At 40.9% G+C, this 20,841-nt stretch overlaps 1 protein-coding gene across 1 annotated transcript in view; it reads right to left on the reverse strand.

Moving 5' to 3' along the window:
• PDE11A (phosphodiesterase 11A) overlaps nucleotides 1-20,841 on the reverse strand; it is a 449,211-nt gene that overhangs the window by 213,400 nt on the left and 214,970 nt on the right. The window contains exons 7-8 of the mRNA XM_005675916.3: nucleotides 8,910-8,985; nucleotides 4,111-4,178 (exon numbers count right to left, since the gene is read on the reverse strand). Coding sequence (XP_005675973.1) covers nucleotides 4,111-4,178; nucleotides 8,910-8,985 — 144 coding nt within the window. The remainder of the gene's footprint in view (nucleotides 1-4,110; nucleotides 4,179-8,909; nucleotides 8,986-20,841) is intronic.

Raw genomic sequence — 20,841 nt, forward strand, 5'->3', positions numbered from 1 at the left:
GATAAAGAGAGAATGAACAGACTTATCTCCAGAAGTCAAACAGTAGCTGTTATTTAAAAAAACAAAGCGACATGCTGAGAACAAGCTGGATGGCTTCACTGGGGAATTGGTAAACAAACTATTTATCCCCGATCCTTCTCAAACTCTTCCAAAAGATTAAAAGGAAAGGAACACTCCCAAAGTCACTGTATTGTCACACGAGTGTATGTTCCTCGATTCTTTGTTTCGACAACAAAGATTTGGAGCGATGGACGTTAAAGCCCTCAGCGCGTCACAGCTCTCGGGTCTTCGACAAACCGCGTTATAGCTCCTAGGCAAATCAGTGTTACAGCTCTATTTTATTTAGAAGCTAGCAGGAAATCCATCCTCCAAGCGTGAGGGCGTGCCAACCCAAAAACACTCGAAGAGAAGGGAGTGGAGGAGCACGTGGGGGAGGGAGAGAGAGAGAGAGACAGAGAGAGAGAGAAAGAGCGCAGGCATGAGAAAGAGAGAGAGAGGGGAGAGAGCGCAGGCATGCGGGAGAGAAAGAGAGAAAGGGGGAGAGAGGGGAGAGAGAGAGAAAGCGCAGGCATGCGGGGGAGAAAAGAGAGAGAGAGAGGGAGAGAGGGAGAGAGAGAGGGAGAGAGAGAGAGTGGTGGAAGAGAGAGAGAAAGAGGCAGGCATGCGGGGAGAAAGAGAGGGAGAGAGAGAGAGAGGGAAAGAGAGAGAGAGAGAGAGAGAGAGAGAGAGGAGAGAGAGAGGAAGAGCGCGCGGGCACGCGGGAAGGGAGAGAGAAAGAGAGGGAGAAGAGAGAGAGAGAGGGGAGAGAGACGAGAGAGAGAGGGAGAGAGAGAGAGGAAAACAGGCAGCGGGAGAAGAAAGAGAGGGAGAGAGAGAGAGAGAGAGAGAGAGAGAGAGGGAGAAAGAGAGAGAAGATTCCATCATAGCAATATGAAGTAGGGTTTAAGCGGGCTAGTTTATAGTAGTGTTCTCCCTTATATAGTTTCAGAAATTTCAAACAATGGATGAAGTAACTCTCTAGAGATCTGAATTCAATGAGAGTGAAGGAGGCATGACTCAACATTTGCTGTTCCAAATTCCTGTCTTTGTTCTTTCTTCCAACTCATGATAATATCTCACTAATAAAAACACAATTATAAGTAATAAAGTGACTGTTTTATTGACCACATCCCTAAAATCTTCACATGTATCATCTCATTTAATTCTCACCACTGAGGCAGGTGACAGAGCCAGCACTGAACGACAGTTCTGCACACAGACCTTAATGTTCTACTAGTGATTCTTATTCACTGGCTGCATGTTTAAAGTTCACCCTGTATAATTAACTCAACCTGTAGATATTTGTGTTTATTTCTTACTGGAGAGACGTTACATATAAACAAAGCAGGACTATCTCGGAGGGAGAGCAAAAAATCCCTTCCTTCTGTTCTTTCTTCCCTCCTTTTTTCCCTTCAACTATTCATCCAAAACCATTCAATAAATGCCAAAGTACCCTGCTAGACTCTGGGAATATGGTTGCAAAAAAAAAAAAAAAAAAAAGACACAGATCCTTGTTGCCAGACGTCATGGTCTGGTTAGGAAGGGAAAAAGTATACAGATGGTTATGCTAAGCTTAGTATTCAACTCTTTGTGACTCCATGGTTTGTAGCCTGCCAGGCTCCTCTGTCCATGGGGATTCTCTAGGCAGGAATACTGGAGTGGGTAGCATCGCTTCTCCAGGGGATCTTCCTGACCCAGGTATTGACCTGGGGGTCTCCCTGCTTTGCCAGCTGAGATACTAGGGAAGCCCCACATAGATGGTTGGCTGTTAATTTTAAGTCTTCTAAAACTTAAACCAGAATTCTGCAGGTATCACTGACTCCCCTATTTACCCTCTCCTTGGTTTTCTCTTCATAACGGTGTCTCACTTGATACACGGAATATTTTGAACACTGTAATATGTCTTATATCATATTGTACCATATAATGTTATCTAGACATTGACATTTTATCTGCTCTGCTTATTTCATGTGGGTGAATCGCTCAGTCATATTTGACTCTTGAGATCCCAGGACTGTAGTCCACCAGTCTCCTCTGTCCATGGGACTTCTCCAGGAAAGAATTTTGGAGTGGGTTGCCATTTCCTTCTCAAGGGGATCTGCCCAACCTAGAGATCAAATCTGGGTCTCGTACATTGCAAGCATATTCTTTACTATATGAGCCACCAGGGAAGCCAAACTTATTTTATAGATATAAATAAAATCTTTGCTAATAGAAGTTGGGAAAAAAATAGGTATTGGGTCTAAACAAGCTGGGATTCAGGGGAGACTAGAGCTATACTTTTAGAACTTAGTGGGTCTGAGGGGAGATGGAATACAGGCCTGGGAAACAGGGCCGAGTTCTCAGTGGGATGCTCATGTCTGTGGTGGGGAAGGGTGGGGGGCTTGCATGGTGACAAGATCAGTTTCCCCCATCTGCATCACACATTATCACAGTAGAGTTTTTTTTCTTACAGTAATAAAAAGTTGTGAGTTTCCAGATTATCTATACATATTCAAAATACATTCATAATATATTTTTAAATCCTGACAAATTAATTTGGGATCATCCTTTTTAATAAACCTAAAATTTTAAATCTGTACTTATAATAACCCGTACACAGGTGGTACAATGGTAAAGAATAGGTAAAAAGTAGGAAATGGCAATGAACTCCAGTATTCTTACCTGCAAAATTCTACGGACAGAGGAGCTTGGCGAGCTACAGTCTATGGGGTCGCCAAGGGCCAGACACAACTGAGCACTCATGGCATTATGCAACATATATGGCTGGGCTGCAGGGGATCTGTGATCATCCCTGAATTATAATCCTTGAAATTAGATGTGAAACTATGTGCACATGTGTATTTTCTAGAGAGGGTCTGTAGCTTTCATCAAATTCAAATCCTTGACACTAAAATTTGACCCCCATAAATAAATAATTAAAAATTGAAAAAGCTAAACTCCATAACAAGGACTTTTTCCCCCTCAAAGATTAGAGCTTTTAGCATAAGTTCTGACATAAATATATTGCACTTACATCAAGAGCCACAGACTGCTTGGCGCCATGACTTCTTCACTTGATCATACATAATGGTATTGTTGATGCCAAGGCCACAAAAGATGACAAAAGCCTAGGAAAGAGAGAGTTCACCTAATTAAAAATTGCAGTAACTCATTGGCATAATCTAATATAAAAGCAGACAGGCATCAGGAATGGGCCAGAAAATATAATTTTATTGTACACAGAGGTAGGCGTTAGGGAAATATGTAACATTAAAATTCTTAATTACTATTGTCATGTAACAGCTTTATTGCTCACACTGCACAAGAGAAAAATTATTAATTTAATGTTATTGTGAAGAAATAACTTTTATACATTTAGAAACATATAGTCCATTTAAATGTGTTCTTACTTTATTTAGGTTGTGAACCGATTTTAGTCATTTCATTCCATTTAACCAAAAGCAACTTCTTTCAAAAGCTAGGGTATAAAAGAGTTTGGTAAAGAAACCAAGTGATTGTACCCATAAGGTAAATGTTAAGGGGACGGAGGATTTACATTTTGAACCAGTTTAGTAAAGAAGCTCCGATGTACTCTCAGCTAGAGAAAAATAATCCAGGGGTTTTCATGTTGGCTACTGGTGCAAAAGTCTACCGGGAACCCTGTTCAAGGCGAACCTCTCCAGCTGAGGGCAGACAGGGGTAAATACATGGAAGCTTAGAAACAGAAGAGAGGGGATGGCAGTGCCCTTGGCAGAGCTGGTTAGAGGTCTCAAGGCTGAACGCACATGAACAAGAAAAAGATAAGACGATTTACACTTCAGAGAGAAGAAGAAGGCAATTCAGTCCCATGGAAAGCAATCAATTAGGATAAAAAAATAAAAAAACCTGATTCATGAAAACAGAATCAAATCTTACCTAAACACTGATACATTCTTTAAATCTTCCTTTAAATTTCATCACGCTGCCAAAGTATAATGATTAAAAACTGTCAATTAATAATTACTTATCCTTCCTAATGTGAGCAAGCTGTAACCAGGAGACTACTACTGACTCAGCTATAACCGCTGGTTCAGACATTTATTTTCTTACCTCGAAAAGTCGTTGATCAGCATCATCGAAAGGTTTCCCATCGAGTCTATTTAACACTTGAGCCACTCCTGTGAGAAGAGGTTGGGAGATGTGGTCATTTTTGACACTGGACATCGTGTTCCTACAGTACAGTAAGATGACTCCAGCCTCCTTTAAGTGCAGACACTCAGTTTAATCCCAGGTTGCTCTAACACCTGCTGCCTGTGTGAGAGCAGATGTGAGGTGTACAGGGATGCAGCCCATTTTCCAGCTCTGATATCCAGACCAGGTCTCAGTGAAGCCTGGAGTTCTACCAGGTATTAACCAGATTCCCCAAAAATGGTTTTCAAGATGACTATGTATAGTAATTGATATATCATGGTGTACACATTTATACAGTTACGTGCATATATATATACACGTATGTATGTGTGTGTTCTCAGTAGTGTCCGACTCTTTGTGACCCTATGGACTGTAGCCTGCCAGACTCCTTTGTCTATGGAATTTTCCAAGCAAGAATACTGGAGTGAGTTGCCATTTCCCTCTCCAGGGGACCTTCCTGACCCAGGGATCAAACCGACATCTCTTGCACCTCCTGCATTGGCAGGCAGATTCTTCACCACTGTGGGACCTCCTGGGAAGCCATATATAACTACAAAAATTAAATTATACAAATTAAAAATATATATAATTAAAATGTTTTCAATTCTCTGAAGCATAGTGCTTGAATGAGGCAGCATGGCATACTGATTAAGAACACAGGCTCTGGAGCTAAACAGCCTTGGTTTGAATTTCAGCTCCATTGTTAGTAGTGTTACTGCGAGCACACTACTTAACACTGAATTTCTTCATTTGTAAAATGAGGATTAAAATGTTAACTATCTCAGTGGGTTATAAAGATTAAATAAGATAACATTTGCATAATGTTTGTAAAGCATATTGCTCCACATGGACAGAACATTCAAGAAATGTTAAGAATTATGATACAGTTAACCTTCAAAGGAAGGCTAGTTTTGTTGCCTGCTACTAATGGGGCTAAACTAGTTTTACAAAATTTAACTTATGTGGGTCTTCTTTCCAAAGTTCATGTCCAACATGATACTAGATGTTTTGGGCATGACCCAGGGATCATGGCACTATCAAAGCACACAAGTTTAACTAGAAAAATTCAACAATCTTGAAAACATTCCCTTGTGTCTATATATATATACACTAAATATACAAGACAAGAGAACACTCTACACATGGACATCACCAGATGGTTGACACTGAAATCAGACTGATTATATTCTTTGCAGCCAAAGATGGAGACGCTCAATACAGTTAGCAAAAACAAGACCGGGAGTTGACTGTGGCTCAGATCATGAACTCCTTATTGCCAAATTCAGATTTAAATTGAAGAAAGTGGAGAAAACAATTAGACCATTCAGGTATGACCTAAATCAAACAGTGGAAGTGAGAAATAGATTTAAGGGATTAGATCTGACAGATAGAGTGCCTGATAAACTATGGACGGAGGTTTGTGACATTGTACAGGAGACAGGGATCAAGACCATCCCCAAGAAAAAGAAATGCAAAAAAGCAAAATGGCTGCTTGAGGAGGCCTTACAAATAGCTGTGAAAAGAAGGGAAGTGAAAAGCAAAGGAGAAAAGGAAAGACATACCCATCTGAATGCAGAGCTCCAAAGAATGGCAAGGAGAGATAAGAAAGCTTTCCTCGGTGATCAATGCAAAGAAATAGAGGAAAACAACAGAATAGGAAAGACTAGAGATCTCTTCAAGAAAATTAGAGATACCAAGGAAAAATTTCATGCAAAGATGGGCTCAATAAAGGACAGAAATGGTAGGGACCTAACAGAGGTAGAAGATATTAAGAAGAGGTGGCAAGAATACAGAGAAGAACTGTACAAAAAAGATCTTCATGACCCAGATAATCATGATGGTGTGATCACTCACCTAGAGCCAGATATCCTGGAATGCGAAGTCAAGTGGGTCTTAGGAAGCATCACTACGAACAAAGCTAGTGGAGGTGATGGAATTCCAGTTGAGCTATTTCAAATCCTAAAAGATGATGCTGTGAAAGTGCTACACTCAATATGCCAGCAAATTTGGAAAACTCAGCAGGGGCCACAGGACTGGGAAAGGTCAGTTTTCATTCCAATCCCAAAGAAAGGCCAAAGAATGCACAAACTACCACACAATTGCACTCATCTCACATGCTAGTAAGGTAATGCTCAAAATTCTCCAAGCCAGGCTTCAGCAATACGTGAACCGTGACCTTCCTGATGTTCAGGCTGGTTTTAGAAAAGGCAGAGGAACCAGAGATCAAATTGCCAACATCTGCTGGATCATCAAAAAAGCAAGAAAGTTCCAGAAAAACATCTATTTCTGCTTTATTGACTATGCCAAAGCCTTTGACTGTGGATCACAACAAACTGTGGAAAATTCTGAAAGAGATGGGAATACCAGACCACCTGACCTGCCTCTTGAGAAATCCGTATACAGGTCAGGAAGCAACAGTTAGAACTGTACATGGAACAATAGACTAGTTCCAAATAGGAAAAGGAGTACGTCAAGGCTGTATATTGTCACCCTGCTTATTTAACTTCTATGCAGAGTACATCATGAGAAACGCTGAGCTGGAGGAAGCACAAGCTTCCCGGAATCAGGATTGCCGGGCAAAATATCAACAACCTCAGATATGCAGATGACACCACCCTTATGGCAGAAAGTGAAGAACTAAAGAAGAACCCTCTTGATGCAAGTGAAAGAGGAGAGTGAAAAAGTTGGCTTAAAACTCAACATTCAGAAAACTAAGATCATGGCATCTGGTCCCATCACTTCATGGGAAACAGATGGGGAAACAGTGGAAACAGTGGCTGACTTTATTTTTCTGGGCTCCAAAATCACTGCAGATGATGATTGCAGCCATGAAATTAAAAGACGCTTACTCCTTGGAAGGAAAGTTATGACCAACCTAGACAACATATTAAAAAGCAGAGACATTATTTTGTCAACAAAGGTCCGTCTCGTTAAGGCTATGGTTTTTCCAGTGATCAGGTATGGATGTGAGAGTTAGACTATAAAGAAAGTTGAGCACTGAAGAATTGATGCTTTTGAACTGTGGTGTTGGAGAAGACTCTTGAGAGTCCCTTGGACTGCAAGGAGATACAACCATTCCATCCTAAAGGAGATCAGTCCTGGGTGTTCATTGGTAGGACTGATGTTGAAACTGAAATTCCAATCCTTTGGCCACCTGATGTGAAGAACTGACTCATTGGAAAAGACCCTGATGCTGGGAAGGATTGAGGGCAGGAGAAGAAGAGGACAACAGAGGATGAGATGGTTGGATGGCATCACCAACTCAAAGGGCATGGGTTTGGGTGAACTCTGGGAGTTGGTGATGGACAGGGAGGCCTGGCGTGCTGTGGTTCATGGAGTCGAAAGAGTCGGACACGACTGAGCGACTGAACTGAACGTATATATATATATATTTAAAACTGTAATTCTAAGTGCTTTTATTTTTAAAAAACACCTAACTTCCCATCAGGGAGCTATGTCATCATATGGTAGAAGACATGTATAATAAAATACAAAGCTTTTAGTGTGTTACAGGCAAACTACAGTCTTATTTGTGAAAGAAAGTAGATGTTTATACTTAGAAATAAATTTAAGACTGCATGTGAGATTGCCATTGGACATCTACAGATGATGCAGGCTGTTTCTCATGGACTTTCTCTTCTCATTAAACTTAAATATATTCTGGGACTTCCCAAGGTGGTCCAGTGGTTAGGATTCCATGCTTCCTCTGCTGAGGGAAGGGGTTCCTTCATAGGGGAACTAAGATCCAGCACAGCCAAAACAAACAAGCAAACCTTAAATATATTTAAAACTTGACACATGATGTAATTTAAGGCTTTGTACTAGAGATTCAATTTCTCAAATCTTAGAATCTTCTTTATGTTCAAAAATACTAATATTTTCTGCAAATTAAGAAAAGTGATAAAAAAATTCTCTTAGAATTAAGTGTTAATATTTATAGAAAACTAAATCCTTTGGTAAGTCCACTATCTTAGAGTTTAAGAGGAAGCCTTAGGGTGAAGCAAAGAGATAAATTTATATTAGTTCCCAAATGTATTAGTTACCTTATGCCTGTTAGAAGAAAGACACATTTTCCTATGTTTAAACAACTACTGTCTCCCCGCTTCTTGACTTTAACTACTGACCACTTCTTGCTTAACTTTAGGTTTGAGATTTTCCTGAATGAAGTTTTGAGGGAAAGGAAAGGTGCAGGGAGGGAGAGAAAAATTGGAAACTGCTCTGGCCCACAATTTCCATATTCAGGGGAAAGTATTACCTATATTGGAACCATCGAGGCAGAAACCATACATTTCAGTGTATGTCTTTGCATTTATCCCATGTGTAAAAGCATAGATGTAAACACAGAGATGTACTAGGATTAAGAAGCCTGAATTCTATTTGGGACTCTGCTAATAACTCACTTTGTGACCTTATTCAAATCTTTTCTCTCTCTTTGGGCCTCAATTTCCACAGAGTAAGATAAAAGAGTTCAGTTAGCTGCTTTCTGAAATCCCCACCAACTTCAAAATGATCGGTTCTTATTTAAAGGAATAAATATTTGTGCATTGTCCTGCTTAATATTGATTCATCAGGAGTCTTGTGAGATTACACAAGAGTATGAAACATAAGTTGATAAGGACATGAAAAGGGGGTACATTTAAAAACAGATAGATATACTTTAAAGTAAATTGCATTTTTGTTTTAATATAAGAAGTTTGATAATTTGGGTAATGTCTTACCAATTATTTGGTGGTTGCTATTCCAAATAGGTACGCAGAGAACCGATCTTATGTGAAAACCAGATATCTGGTCAGCCTAGGACATAAGAAAGTAATTAATTAAAATTAAATATTATCTACCCATTTCTGATATATGGCTTACCACTCTTCATAACAAGTGTTTAAAAGTAACTTTTAAAAAGACATAATTTTAATGCATATACTTGCCTGTCTCTTTTCAGCTAAAACATCACAACAATGTACATCCCAAAGAAATCAAGCCATAGCATTATTTATACTAATGATGTACCAGAAATAACCTGAACATTACACTGGAGGAAGTTGGTTAAGTAAATCACAGCACAGTGGAATATTATCCATCTAATCAAAATCATGCTGTAGAAGGATATCTATAAACAGGGAAAATTTTAATATATTAAGTGCTACTTGTTGGGGCTTCCCTGATAGCTCAGTTGGTAAAGAATCCGCCTGCAATGCAGGAAACCCTGGTTCGATTCCTGGGTTGGGAAGATCTCCTGGAGAAGGAAATGGCAACCCACTCCAGTACTCTTGCCTGGAGAATCCCATGGGCGGAGGAGCCTGGTGGGCTACAGTCCATGGGATCGCAAAGAGTCGGACATGACTGAGCGACTTCATTTTCACTTACACTAGCCTTAGTGCCTGTGGGTGTACAAATACATATTATGCACATTGGAAAATCGTGGAAAAATTATAAGCATAATAGTTCCCCTTGAATTGTTTGTCCACGGAAGTGTTTGTTTCTTTGCTTTTAAAATAGAGTTTATTAAAAAAAAACCAAATAGGTTCATAACTAATGAGACCAAATACAGAGTTCCCAAATACCTTCCACCACCACACATACACACAGTGACACACCCTTCACTATCAACATCCCTCACCAGAGTGGTCCAGTTGTTGCAACTGATGAACCCACACTGATTCATCATTATTATTCAAATTCCATGGTTTACATTAGGGTTCACGATCGATGCTCTACATTCTATGGGTTTTAACAACTTTATAATGTCATGTGTCTACCATTAGAGTATCACACAGTGTAGCTTCTCTGCCCTAAAAGTCCTCTGCATGCCACCTACTCGTCTACGCATCCCTCTGGCAATGACTGATCCTTTTTCCTTCCAGCTCTATTGAGGTATAATTGACAAAACTGTAACTTATTTAAAGTGTACAACATGATGATTTAATATATGTATATGCCGTGAAAGAACCCTGCCTATGGGAGTTTTTTTAAACTCCTGTTTCTATATTCTAAATTTTAGATAATTAATTACCTGTATACAAGAGAAAAGGTTATTTTCTAAACAGAGCTAAAGGGGAACAATGGTGTTCAATGATGCAGAACAGTCAAATAGGATAAGTGCTGAAAATGGGCCACTGGCTTTAGTAACACAGGATCAGTTCAGTTCAGTTCAGTCAGTCGCTCAGTCGTGTCCAACTCTTTGCAACTCCATGAATCGCAGCACGCCGGGCCTCCCTGTCCATCACCAACTCCCAGAATTCACTCAAACTCATGTGGATCGAGGCAGTGAAGCCATCCAGCCACCTCATCCTCTGTTGTCCCCTTCTCCTCTTGCCCCCAATCCCTCCCAGCATCAGGGTCTTTTCCAGTGAGTCAACTCTTCGCATCGGGTGGCCAAAGTATTGGAGTTTCAGCCTCAGCATCAGTCCTTCCAATGAACACCCAGGACTGGTCTCCTTTAGGATGGACTGGTTGGAGATAGCTGAATGCAAAGACAGTCAAGGGAAGAAGGAATGGGATCAGGAACAGAAGTTAAGCGGTTAGTTCTGGAGGAGAGGAAGGCCACAATGAGTGAGCAGAGCTAGAGCCCGGCATGGGCTGAGCCCAGGAGGCGGGGAGAGGTGACTGAGAACGCTGAGAATGTTTCTAAGTCGTTCCCACTGTGGCTGAAGGAGGGAAGTGGGGCAGCACTAACTGGCTATGAGAACAGGGAAGAGGGGGAGGTGACAAATTGCTTGCTGATGAGCCCAACAAGATGGGAGAGAGGAGGAGAAAAGGACGACAGAGTGTGATGAGAGTGAATTTTCTGATTTTAAGATCATTAGAGCAATTCTCTGGTTGTCTGTCTGTGGCTATGGCCGTTGTTCCTGGGAAGTTAAGCTAACTTAGGTTAGTGTATATGACTACAGCTCCGGGAGTGGGTGATGGACAGGGAACCCTGGCATGCTGCATGCAGTCCATGGGGCCGCAAAGAGTCGGACACGACTAAGTGACTGAACTGAACTGAACCGTTATGACTACATGAGACAGCAAGGCCTGGGAGTGCCTGGTGATCCCTCTGTAGGGATTGAAAGAGAAGGAGATGGGAGATGGAGCCCATTGTAGAAGCACAAGACCTTGAAAAATGAATGCCAAGCAGGGGAAGGAGGAAGAAGAAAGTATGGAGGAGTCATCTCTGTGCACCAGGAAACCCAAGTCTGCAGATGGCCTCAGTCAATGAGCTCAAAAATAGCTGTTGGCCTCTCGGTCCCAACCAAGTCCCCAAACTCTTCATGCCTCAGTTTTGTCATCAATGTTTATCTCTTGCACACCAAACTATTAACACTGGTTATCTCCAGATGTTGGCGTTAGAGCACCTTCTCATCATTTCTTCTTTCTGCTTTTTCTTATTTTCCAGGTCATTTCATGAGACTATGTGTGTGAAAGGGCTTCAGACTGTGTAAGATGTTTTGTCATCCAAACAATATTACTAGTCAATATTACTAGTATTAAAAGAAAACACCTTTCCAGAAATATTTGCTCCATTGTTCCACAGGTTCCCTGCTCCATCATTCTTAGATTAAAATTTACACCGTTAGAATCTCAAATGTTAGGCCATGTGAGACTAAGTAGCCTTTCCAGGAGGCTATCATTAAAATAAATATATTATCTAGGGGTGCCTAGTTCTTTCCAATTAAAGATGTATATACTAACAATTTTGCTTAGTCTCTGTCCTCACTGGGTCTTTCCAGTTAATGGATATAATTTAAGACTGTTTACCTCATGGAGCCATCAAAATATACTGTCATATTTTCCAGACTCTCAAAGGCACTCAAAGGCAATGTTAAAAGAATTGGTGATAACATAATATTATTCATTACTGTGCAATGTGTTTTCTTTCCCTAGAACAATATGTGCAACTTTAATAGGAATCTAAGGTAATATTTTACCCCTCAAATGCCAGTCTACCAGTGGGAAATTCTGGCTCTAGGACAAGGGAGGGAGATATTCTGAGTCAGTCCCCTGACTTCCCTGAAACAAAGGGACATTGCTTTATGCCAATCTTATCTGCACGTAGGCTTCTAGAACACTGACAACAAACGATTTCTTAGATTCCTGACAAAAGCACTTCTCAAAAATAACCAACCTTTGGGCTTAAAGCAGAGGCATCATATCCACCACTGAGGCAGCAAAGTCGGTTTGACTTAGAACTATGGGACGTCATATTGCAGCTTCCCCATTGGACACCTTATTCAAGTCTCAGTAACCCTGCTGACTCTGCTTGCCCTCCTGGGCATCTGGAAATCCAGTATCCATTGTCCAGTCTTCCCTACCAAACCCTACTCTCTGGAAAGGCTCTCGAACTGGTTTACACTAAGTGTCAGCGACAGAGATTACCGGGAGCAAATTACACCTTGGCAGCTTCACACAGCCCTGTCTCTTAATGGTTCCATTTCTGCACATTCCCTTTTGTAACAGAAGCATAACTGATAGACCAGAAGGCATTATAAAGAATGAAAAAGGAGCTGTCCTGCCGGGCTAGCACTCAGCATCCCGGACTGCAGCAGCGCTTTGCTGTGAAGATCTGGCAGGTGAAAGGAGCTTTAATGCTCTAAGTCAAAGGATCTCAGAGCCTGAAGCCCCATTATCCTTAAGTGCTACATGGCAAGGGGAAGAACTATTGACTTCTCTATAATAGGCTTTAATGAAAAAGAAAGAAAGAAAGAACTTTACAGGGAAGAACTGCAGGAGACTGAAGAGCGAGAGACTCAATATCCTGACACCTCAGATTTCACTATAACTCTGGCGATCAGCTCCCCGTGGCACAGGAGAGCTGGTGCTGACGGATTTCCCACCACTCCTGAATCTGTCACACACAGACCACCAAACCACCCGTGCATAAGACTCGCCTTGCTTCTTAGTTACTTTCTGCCTTTCCCCTTGCTGAACGCTTTTCTTGCTTAAATGTTGGGTTCAATTGTTCATTTTTCTTGCAGGCAGAAAACAAATTCTTCATGAAATGGCTCGGAAAACTCTTTACCCATAACTATACAAATGGAGGGAAATATTAAATTAAGCAACAGAGTAGTATACCTTATATTGAGTAAATAATAGCTGGCTGTGCATTAGTGTACTTGTTTTAAGGTGTTCTTTTGATCTACTATTTTAAAAAAAGGGCAGAAAGCTGCACAGATGATGTGCTACAGTGCAACTAATTATTGGGAGTTGAGTTCACAAGCACAATGCCTTCTAAAGGCAAGGCCAGAATAAATGTTTCATGGTGAAGGCATTTATAAATAGAGAATGTGCTTCAAGAAGCCACCTGATACAGGACAGGTCATCTGCAAATGGTTTATATACATGCTGCTGGGAGAGCCTCAGACAAGGATCTTGGAATAAAATCCAACCAAAACTGTGCTGGCAAGGGCAATAGAAAATAATCCATCTGAATGCCTCAAAGATACAGTGAGGCAAGTTAGTGTACTTAGATCTTGCATTATCTAAATTCTGGTTTTGAGTGGCAGTTTATAGTTTTTAGAAGACTCATAATAGCCTGATTAAATATAATTTCACAGAAAGATATAAAAAGTCTAACACTTTTAAACATCTTTATAACTTTGCATGATTATAAAAATAACATATACATGTGTGAAATTGTTAAAATCAAAAGCTATAATCTTGCCATCTCTAGAAATGGCTACTATTAACCATTTGGGATAAGTTCTGGATCTTTTCCTGAAAATATCTAATATGTTACATATCTATTTATAACATATTCAATAATACATAATTATTAATAAATAACAGATAATATGTTTAACAATACTGAACAATATTCAACAATAATGCCTATTAGTTTTTAGGGATACATCAGTGAGTAAAACCAACAAAATTCTCACCTTTTCTGAGCTCACATTCTAGTGAGAGAAGACAGATGGTAAACAATAGAAAAACACATATGAATAAATTCTATGTAAGAAGGTATTAAAATTATGGGGAAAAAGTAGAGCAGGATAAAAGGGATTAGAAATACAAGGGTGTCAGACCTTACTAACAGATAATGTTTGAATAATGACCATAAAAACTAAGGATGTGATCCATACAGATATAGAAGGAAGAGTATTTCAGCAGAGGAGTAGTCAGTCCAAAAGCCCTGAGGTCACTGCGTGGGTGGTATGTTCTAGGAATAACAAGGAGACTAATGTGGCTGGAGAAGTGTGAATGAGGTCTGGGGATAGATAATGAAGCAACATGTTGTGTAAGGCATTGTAAGGCTCTGAAAGAACTGTGAATTTGGATTTTACTCTAGTGAAATGAGACCATGAAGAGTTTGTGAGCAGAGTTGTGATACAACATACTTAAAAACTTTAAGCCTCTGGCTATCTTCCCTGGTGACTCAGAGGTTAAAGCGTCTGCCTCCAATGCGGGAGACCCGGGTTTGATCCCTGGGTTGGGAAGATCCCCTGGAGAAGGAAATGGCAATCCACTCCAGTATTCTTGCCTGGAGAATCCCCATGGATGGAGAAGCCTAGTAGGTTACAGTCCACGGGGTCGCAAAGAGTCGGACACGACTGAGCGACTTCACCTCACCTAATGTATCAAGAACAGGATGTGGAAGGAAAGAGTGGAAGCCAAGCAGTAGATTATGAAGTTATATCCATGAAATAGTCCAGAGATGATGGTGGCCTGGATCTGGGTGGCAGCAGCTGAGTGTTGAGAAGTGGTCAGACTTTGGATAAATTTTACAGGTAGAGTCAGTTTCACTTCCTAATGAGTTAGATGTGCAACATAGGAGAATCATGACTATAACATTTTCCGCTTGCACCAGGAAGGACTGCTGCTGCTGCTGCTGCTAAGTCGCTTCAGTCGTGTCCGACTCTGTGCGACCCCATAGACGGCAGCCCACCAGGCTCCCCCGTCCCTGGGATTCTCTAGGCAAGAACACCGGAGTGGGTTGCCATTTCCTTCTCCAATGCATTAAAGTGAAAAGTGAAAGTGAAGTTGCTCAGCCGTGTCTGGCTCTTCGCAACCCCATGGACTGCAGCCCACCAGGCTCCTCCATCCATGGGATTCTCCAGGCAAGAGTACTGGAGTGGGGTGCCATCGCACAGTTGCCTTAATAAAGATAGAGAAACAGAAAAACAAGCTTGGCAGAAAAAAGATTGTGAGTTCTGTTCTGGACATGTTAGGTTTGAGGTGTCTTTTAGAAAATATACCCACATATATTATTCTATATATACTTTTAAACATTATTCTAAACTTACTTCTCTATGTTTGCTTTAATTCTTGTGGACATTTTTCCATATCAGGACATACCAATTAATTCATGGGATACTTTGTATACAGGTTTAGTCTTTATTATGCTGTGGTAGGCAGGATCCTAAAGATGGCTGCTAAGATTCACACGTGCCCACTCTCCCTTTTGTACAGATCTGGTATAATCCCCATTCCTCAAGTATGGGTGGGCAGGACCTGTGAATATGACAGGACTGTCACTTCCTGGATTAGGTCATGTTATAAGGCGCAGGTGATGGCACAGCCATCTCTGAGCTTATAACCATAGCACGATTTACAAAACATTTATATAGAATTTTATATGCTATAAAATGCTCACTCTTGACATTATGTGAGCCTCTGCGAGAGCCAAATGGAGTTCTTCCTCTTGGCTTTGAAGAAGTAAACTGCCATATTGTGAGAGGGCCATGTGGCTTATACCTGAGGGCAAGCTCAGGGAGCTATGAGAGACTTTCGGTCAGCAGTCAGTAAGAAAATGGGAACCTCAGTCTGCAACTGTAAGGAACCCAATTCTGCCAACAACCTGAACAGGCTTTGAAAAGAATGCCAAGACCAAGTGAGAATGCCACTGGCCAGCTCCTGCTTTCTACCCCATGAGACCCTAGCAGAGAAACCAACGATGCCATGCCAGAAACCATGAGATAATAAACAGATGTTTGCCTTAAGCTTCTACATTTGTAGTGATTTGTTACACAGCAAAAGAAAATTAACATACATGATATTCCTGTCAATGTCTTTAGAAAGCCAAGCATGAATACCCCCACCGTGGAGCAAATGACTGATTAGACTACAAAACCCACTAGCATAATAACCCATGAAAATGAGTGTTTCTTTAGTCACTATAAGTAAATATAATCCGTTATACTTAATAGGTTTTTTTCTGTTTTTCGAGAATCGCAGAACCTTGTAATAGAACAAACATACAGTAATCTTCATAAGACTATAGAATTTAAAAGCCAGAAATTTGATTCTGGCTTGATAACTATCTTATATAACCATTCTGTCATAATTTTCCACACATAAATCAAAGAATTTGGCCTTAAAACCAAGCTCGCTATCAAGCCCAGCAGGCACCACTCTTAGGAGTCAACTCAAACAGGCAGGCAGGAGGCAAGTAATTACTGTGCCTTGGTGGCTAAGCCGCTCTGTTCACCACAAGGAGGGGACTCCATTAAATATTTAAAACAATCACAAAGAGAACACGCAGCAGGTGGACAACGATGATTACTTGCCCACAGCCCTCACAGCAAGTGCCTGACAGCACCTGGGAGGAGGTTTACATCACATTAATGACTCCCCTTTGTAGATTCTATCAAAAAGAGGACTGATAGTTTCACAACTGAGATTTCAAAATAGTGAAGACAAATAGGGCTTCCCAAGTGGCACTAGTGGTGAAGAATCCACTTGCCAAGCAGGAGACCTGGGTTCGATCCCTGGCTTGGGAAGATGCCCTGGAGGAAGGCATGACAACCCACTCCAGTGTTCTTGCCTGGAGAATGCCATGGACAGAGGAGCCTGGCAGGCTACAGTCCGTGGGGTTGCAAAGAGTCAGACTCAACTAAAGCAACTTACCACATACACAGGGAAGGCAAAGAAGTTAGAAATACAATTTCTACTTCAACAGCACAGCTAAGGCAAACCTTGATGGAATAAATTCTCTGATAAGTCACTGGATTTTTGTTGTATGTTTTAAAGATTGGTGGGTTGCTTGGACCTGGACAGTAGCCAGCTCCCCAAATCTGAGCATCTCTTATGTGCATAGGTGGGCTTCCCTGGTTGCTCCGTGGTGAAGAATCCCTGCAATGCAGGAGATGCAGGTTTGTTCCCTGGGTTGGGAGGATCTCCTGGAGAAGGAAATGGGAGCCCACTCCAATATTCTTGCCTGGGGAATCCCGTGGACAGAGGAGCCTGGAAGGCTACAGATCATGGGGTCACAAAAAAGTCGGACATGATTTAGCAACTAAACGACAACGTGCACAGGTAGCCTGGCCCCTGGATAACTGGCCGGCCACTCTTGTGAAGAGCCAGGGTCACATATGGCTGGTCCCTACGTGGGAGGATATGGTGAACATCCTCGCACGGGCCACAGAACATGTGTCCAGCTTCGTACATCTTTGTAGCTAACACATGCTATTGTTCTTCTCTGGCCAGGCAGGTTAAAGACCTGGCTTTCTTGAAGACCTACAAGTCATCAGATTATTGCCACCATCTCTTCTTTACTGCCCATGAGCAATCATGCTTTATTCCTCTCTTTAGCTAGAGACTTTCCTCTTCTTCCCCACTGTGTCTCTGGAGGAAGAGGACATTCACGTTGGTTTGTCCATGATTAAGATCTACTCATCTGTGGTTGTGTGTAAAGATGTTCTCATTTAGAGAAAGCACCTGCCTCCAGCACTCCCTCAGAACCAAAAACCTAGTCCTCAACCAGATTAAAATCTTCACCTGACATTTAAATATTTATATAGTTATAGGAGTATAACCATAAGCATGATTTACAAAACATTTATATAGAATTTTATATGCTACAATATGTATAAAAGTAGTATGCCTAAGGCTACCCAGCTGGTGACTGGGGCAGATGGGACAAAAAGGTTGGTCTGCTGGCCACAAGTTCACATCTCTGTGGAGAGAGACATGACAGTGGCAACCCTGCTTTCCAGGCAGCCCCTGAGTAGCTGGTCCCCCTGAGAGGCCACTTAGGAAGAGAGGAGTGAACTAGGTACCACAGAGTCCACAGGCTGTTCTGCGCCCTGTCTCAAGGAAGCTGTGTGGCCTCAGGCAAGGCACTTCAGCTCTCTGAGCCTCTGCTTCTTCACTTGTAAATTAAAGAAATCTCTAATATTTCTATTAACTGCAAGCTGATGTATCTACAGTCTGAAACGGCAGAAATAAGGCCAATCCACTAGGGGAGCTCTATTCCAGTTCACTACTAATGACTGGGGTCCTTATTCATGTTCAGTGAAGAGAATCCAAATGGCCAGGATTGCCCAGTGAGCCACTGAGAAAAGTAGGATAGATACCAGTGCTCAGAATAGACTTAAACGTTGAGAAAATCTATAAGAAAAAAAAATAGGAAATGCTTTGAAAAGGATTCCCCATGAAACTCCTCTGCAAATTATGATTTTTGTTAACCAGCTTCAAATTATTTGGGGAAATCAGTAATGTAGAGAATATAAAAGCACATGCTTTCTCCAATGGAGATACCTACTGGAGATAATCCATTAATCCTATATTTAAAAAATGATTTCCTCATATTCTACCACCGATAAACAGTGACTTATTGTAATTATTGGAAAAAACTATGGACCCAGGTACCAGACTTAAGAAGAGAGGACTCAAACCTTTGCAAGAAGAGAGCACAGTTCTAAAAGGTACCCTCTACCTCTAAGACAATCCTAGAATTACCTTTAGTGAAAGGGTGAAACAATTCCATTTTGCCTGAGTATTTTTTTACCTTGGAGAAAATACTATGTTAATGAAAGAAATTATCTGAATTGATGGTCTTTATGTTATGATCTATACCATCTTACATCAGGCTTTGAAAGGAGAAGGCCCATGCCTCTCAGCCTCTTGGGGGAGAGCACTGTGGCTCTGTTTCATTCATCATTAACACAAGCAGTTGACACCGATCAGTGAAACAAAATATTCTTGAAAAGGGAGGAAGCCTAAGCAGATAAGTAATTCTCTTTTCCTGGTATGATACATAACACACACACCATAACACACATACATTTGAAGGACAAATCTATTTAGGCAGAATTTGCACTCTCTTTCACCTCTATCCTCATTGATTAATTCTTTTCCAATTTTCCTCCTCTGCATGAGAAAGGAAACATAAGGAATTTTTAAATTTCAGCACCACTCAAAGAGAACATGTAGAAAATCATGATTTATTGCCAGATTTGCATTTAAAATTGGTATTAGTTGTGCGGCAGCTCGAAAGCCTTTTAAGGGGAAGGCCAAGAAATAATGGTGGTCTAGGTACTTGCTTTATTTTACCATAGGGAAGAAAGTGATTTCACAAAATGGTCACTACTTAACCTACCACAGTTTACTGTCTTCAGACATCATTGCCTCTAACTACTGGATCAGAGCATGAATTTTTTATGTTCAATCCCATAGAACTAACTGTTGCATCTCTGCTCAAGAGCCCAAATTGTTCTTTTTTTGTAAATGAGCGAGCAGACTGTCTTATATTGGAATGGGCTGTAAGTGTGGAGGAAAATGTAAATTGACTGTAAATCACTAATCAGGAAGAGATAAGAGTCTGCCTGTATGCATAAGGATATGGGATATTCAGGCTCACTGTATTATATTAGCAAGAAGCATTCTTGAGATACTAATTATTTTTTGCTACATAAGCTATTTTTCAAAAGGAAAAAGGGCAATGATTGGACGAGAACTTTTTATTCTCCTGTTAAAGGTGGAGATACTTGTAGCCTGAGACTGAGCAGGTCACTCTCCTAGGTACAGATGCTAGAAGAGCTCTTGCACGTGTGTACTTGGAGGTATGGACAGGAATGGCCAAGAAGGTAGTTGTGCATGTAACATCATGCAAATGTCCACCAACACTATAGTGGATGGAGCGACACATTCGTACAGTGGAACACTTACCAGCACTGAAAACAAATGAACAAAGTACAAGGGCTCTTGATTCAGGAATTTATACTGAATTTGAAAAAGCAAGCCACAGAAGAAGACATACAGAATAATTCAATTCATATAAAGTTCAGAGATGTGCACATCATGTAATAACATGTAAAAAATGTAATATATAAAACCTACATGATGAAACTATTGTTGTTTAGTTGCTAAGTCGTGTCCAGCTCTTTTGCAACCCCATGGATTGCAGCCTGCCAAGCTCCTCTGTCCATGGGATTTCCCAGGCACGAATACTGGAGTGGGTTGCCATTTCCTTCTCCAGGGGATCTTCCCAACCCAGAGATTGAACTCATGTCTCCTGCATTGGCAGGCAGATTTTTATCACAAAGCCACTGGGAAGCCCCAGTGAAACTATATATAAAAGCAAAAAATTGTTAAATTCAAATTAGGATAATGGTTTACCTCTTTGTGGGAAATAAAGGAGACTGAACTAAGGAAGATCAATACAAGGATTCAGAAGCAATGATCGAGTTCTTTCTCTTAAATTGGGTAGTGGGCATTGACTATCATGTTTTATTATACTTTTGCATATGCCTTATGAACCAACTTTTAAAATGGTGTAAATATGTTGACTCTTTTTGCTTCCCCAGAATTTGACTTTTGGTCCAAAGCTAAGAGCAGAATAATAGCAATCCATACCAAACTTGGCACTATAATTTGGGGTAAGAATCAACCATCATCTCTTAACTATCTAATATAATATGTTGACTTTGTAACGAATGGGCAATTAACTGT

The sequence above is a fragment of the Capra hircus genome, chromosome 2 (assembly GCF_001704415.2).
Source record: "Capra hircus breed San Clemente chromosome 2, ASM170441v1, whole genome shotgun sequence".
In the NCBI taxonomy this organism is placed as follows: Eukaryota; Metazoa; Chordata; class Mammalia; order Artiodactyla; family Bovidae; genus Capra; species Capra hircus.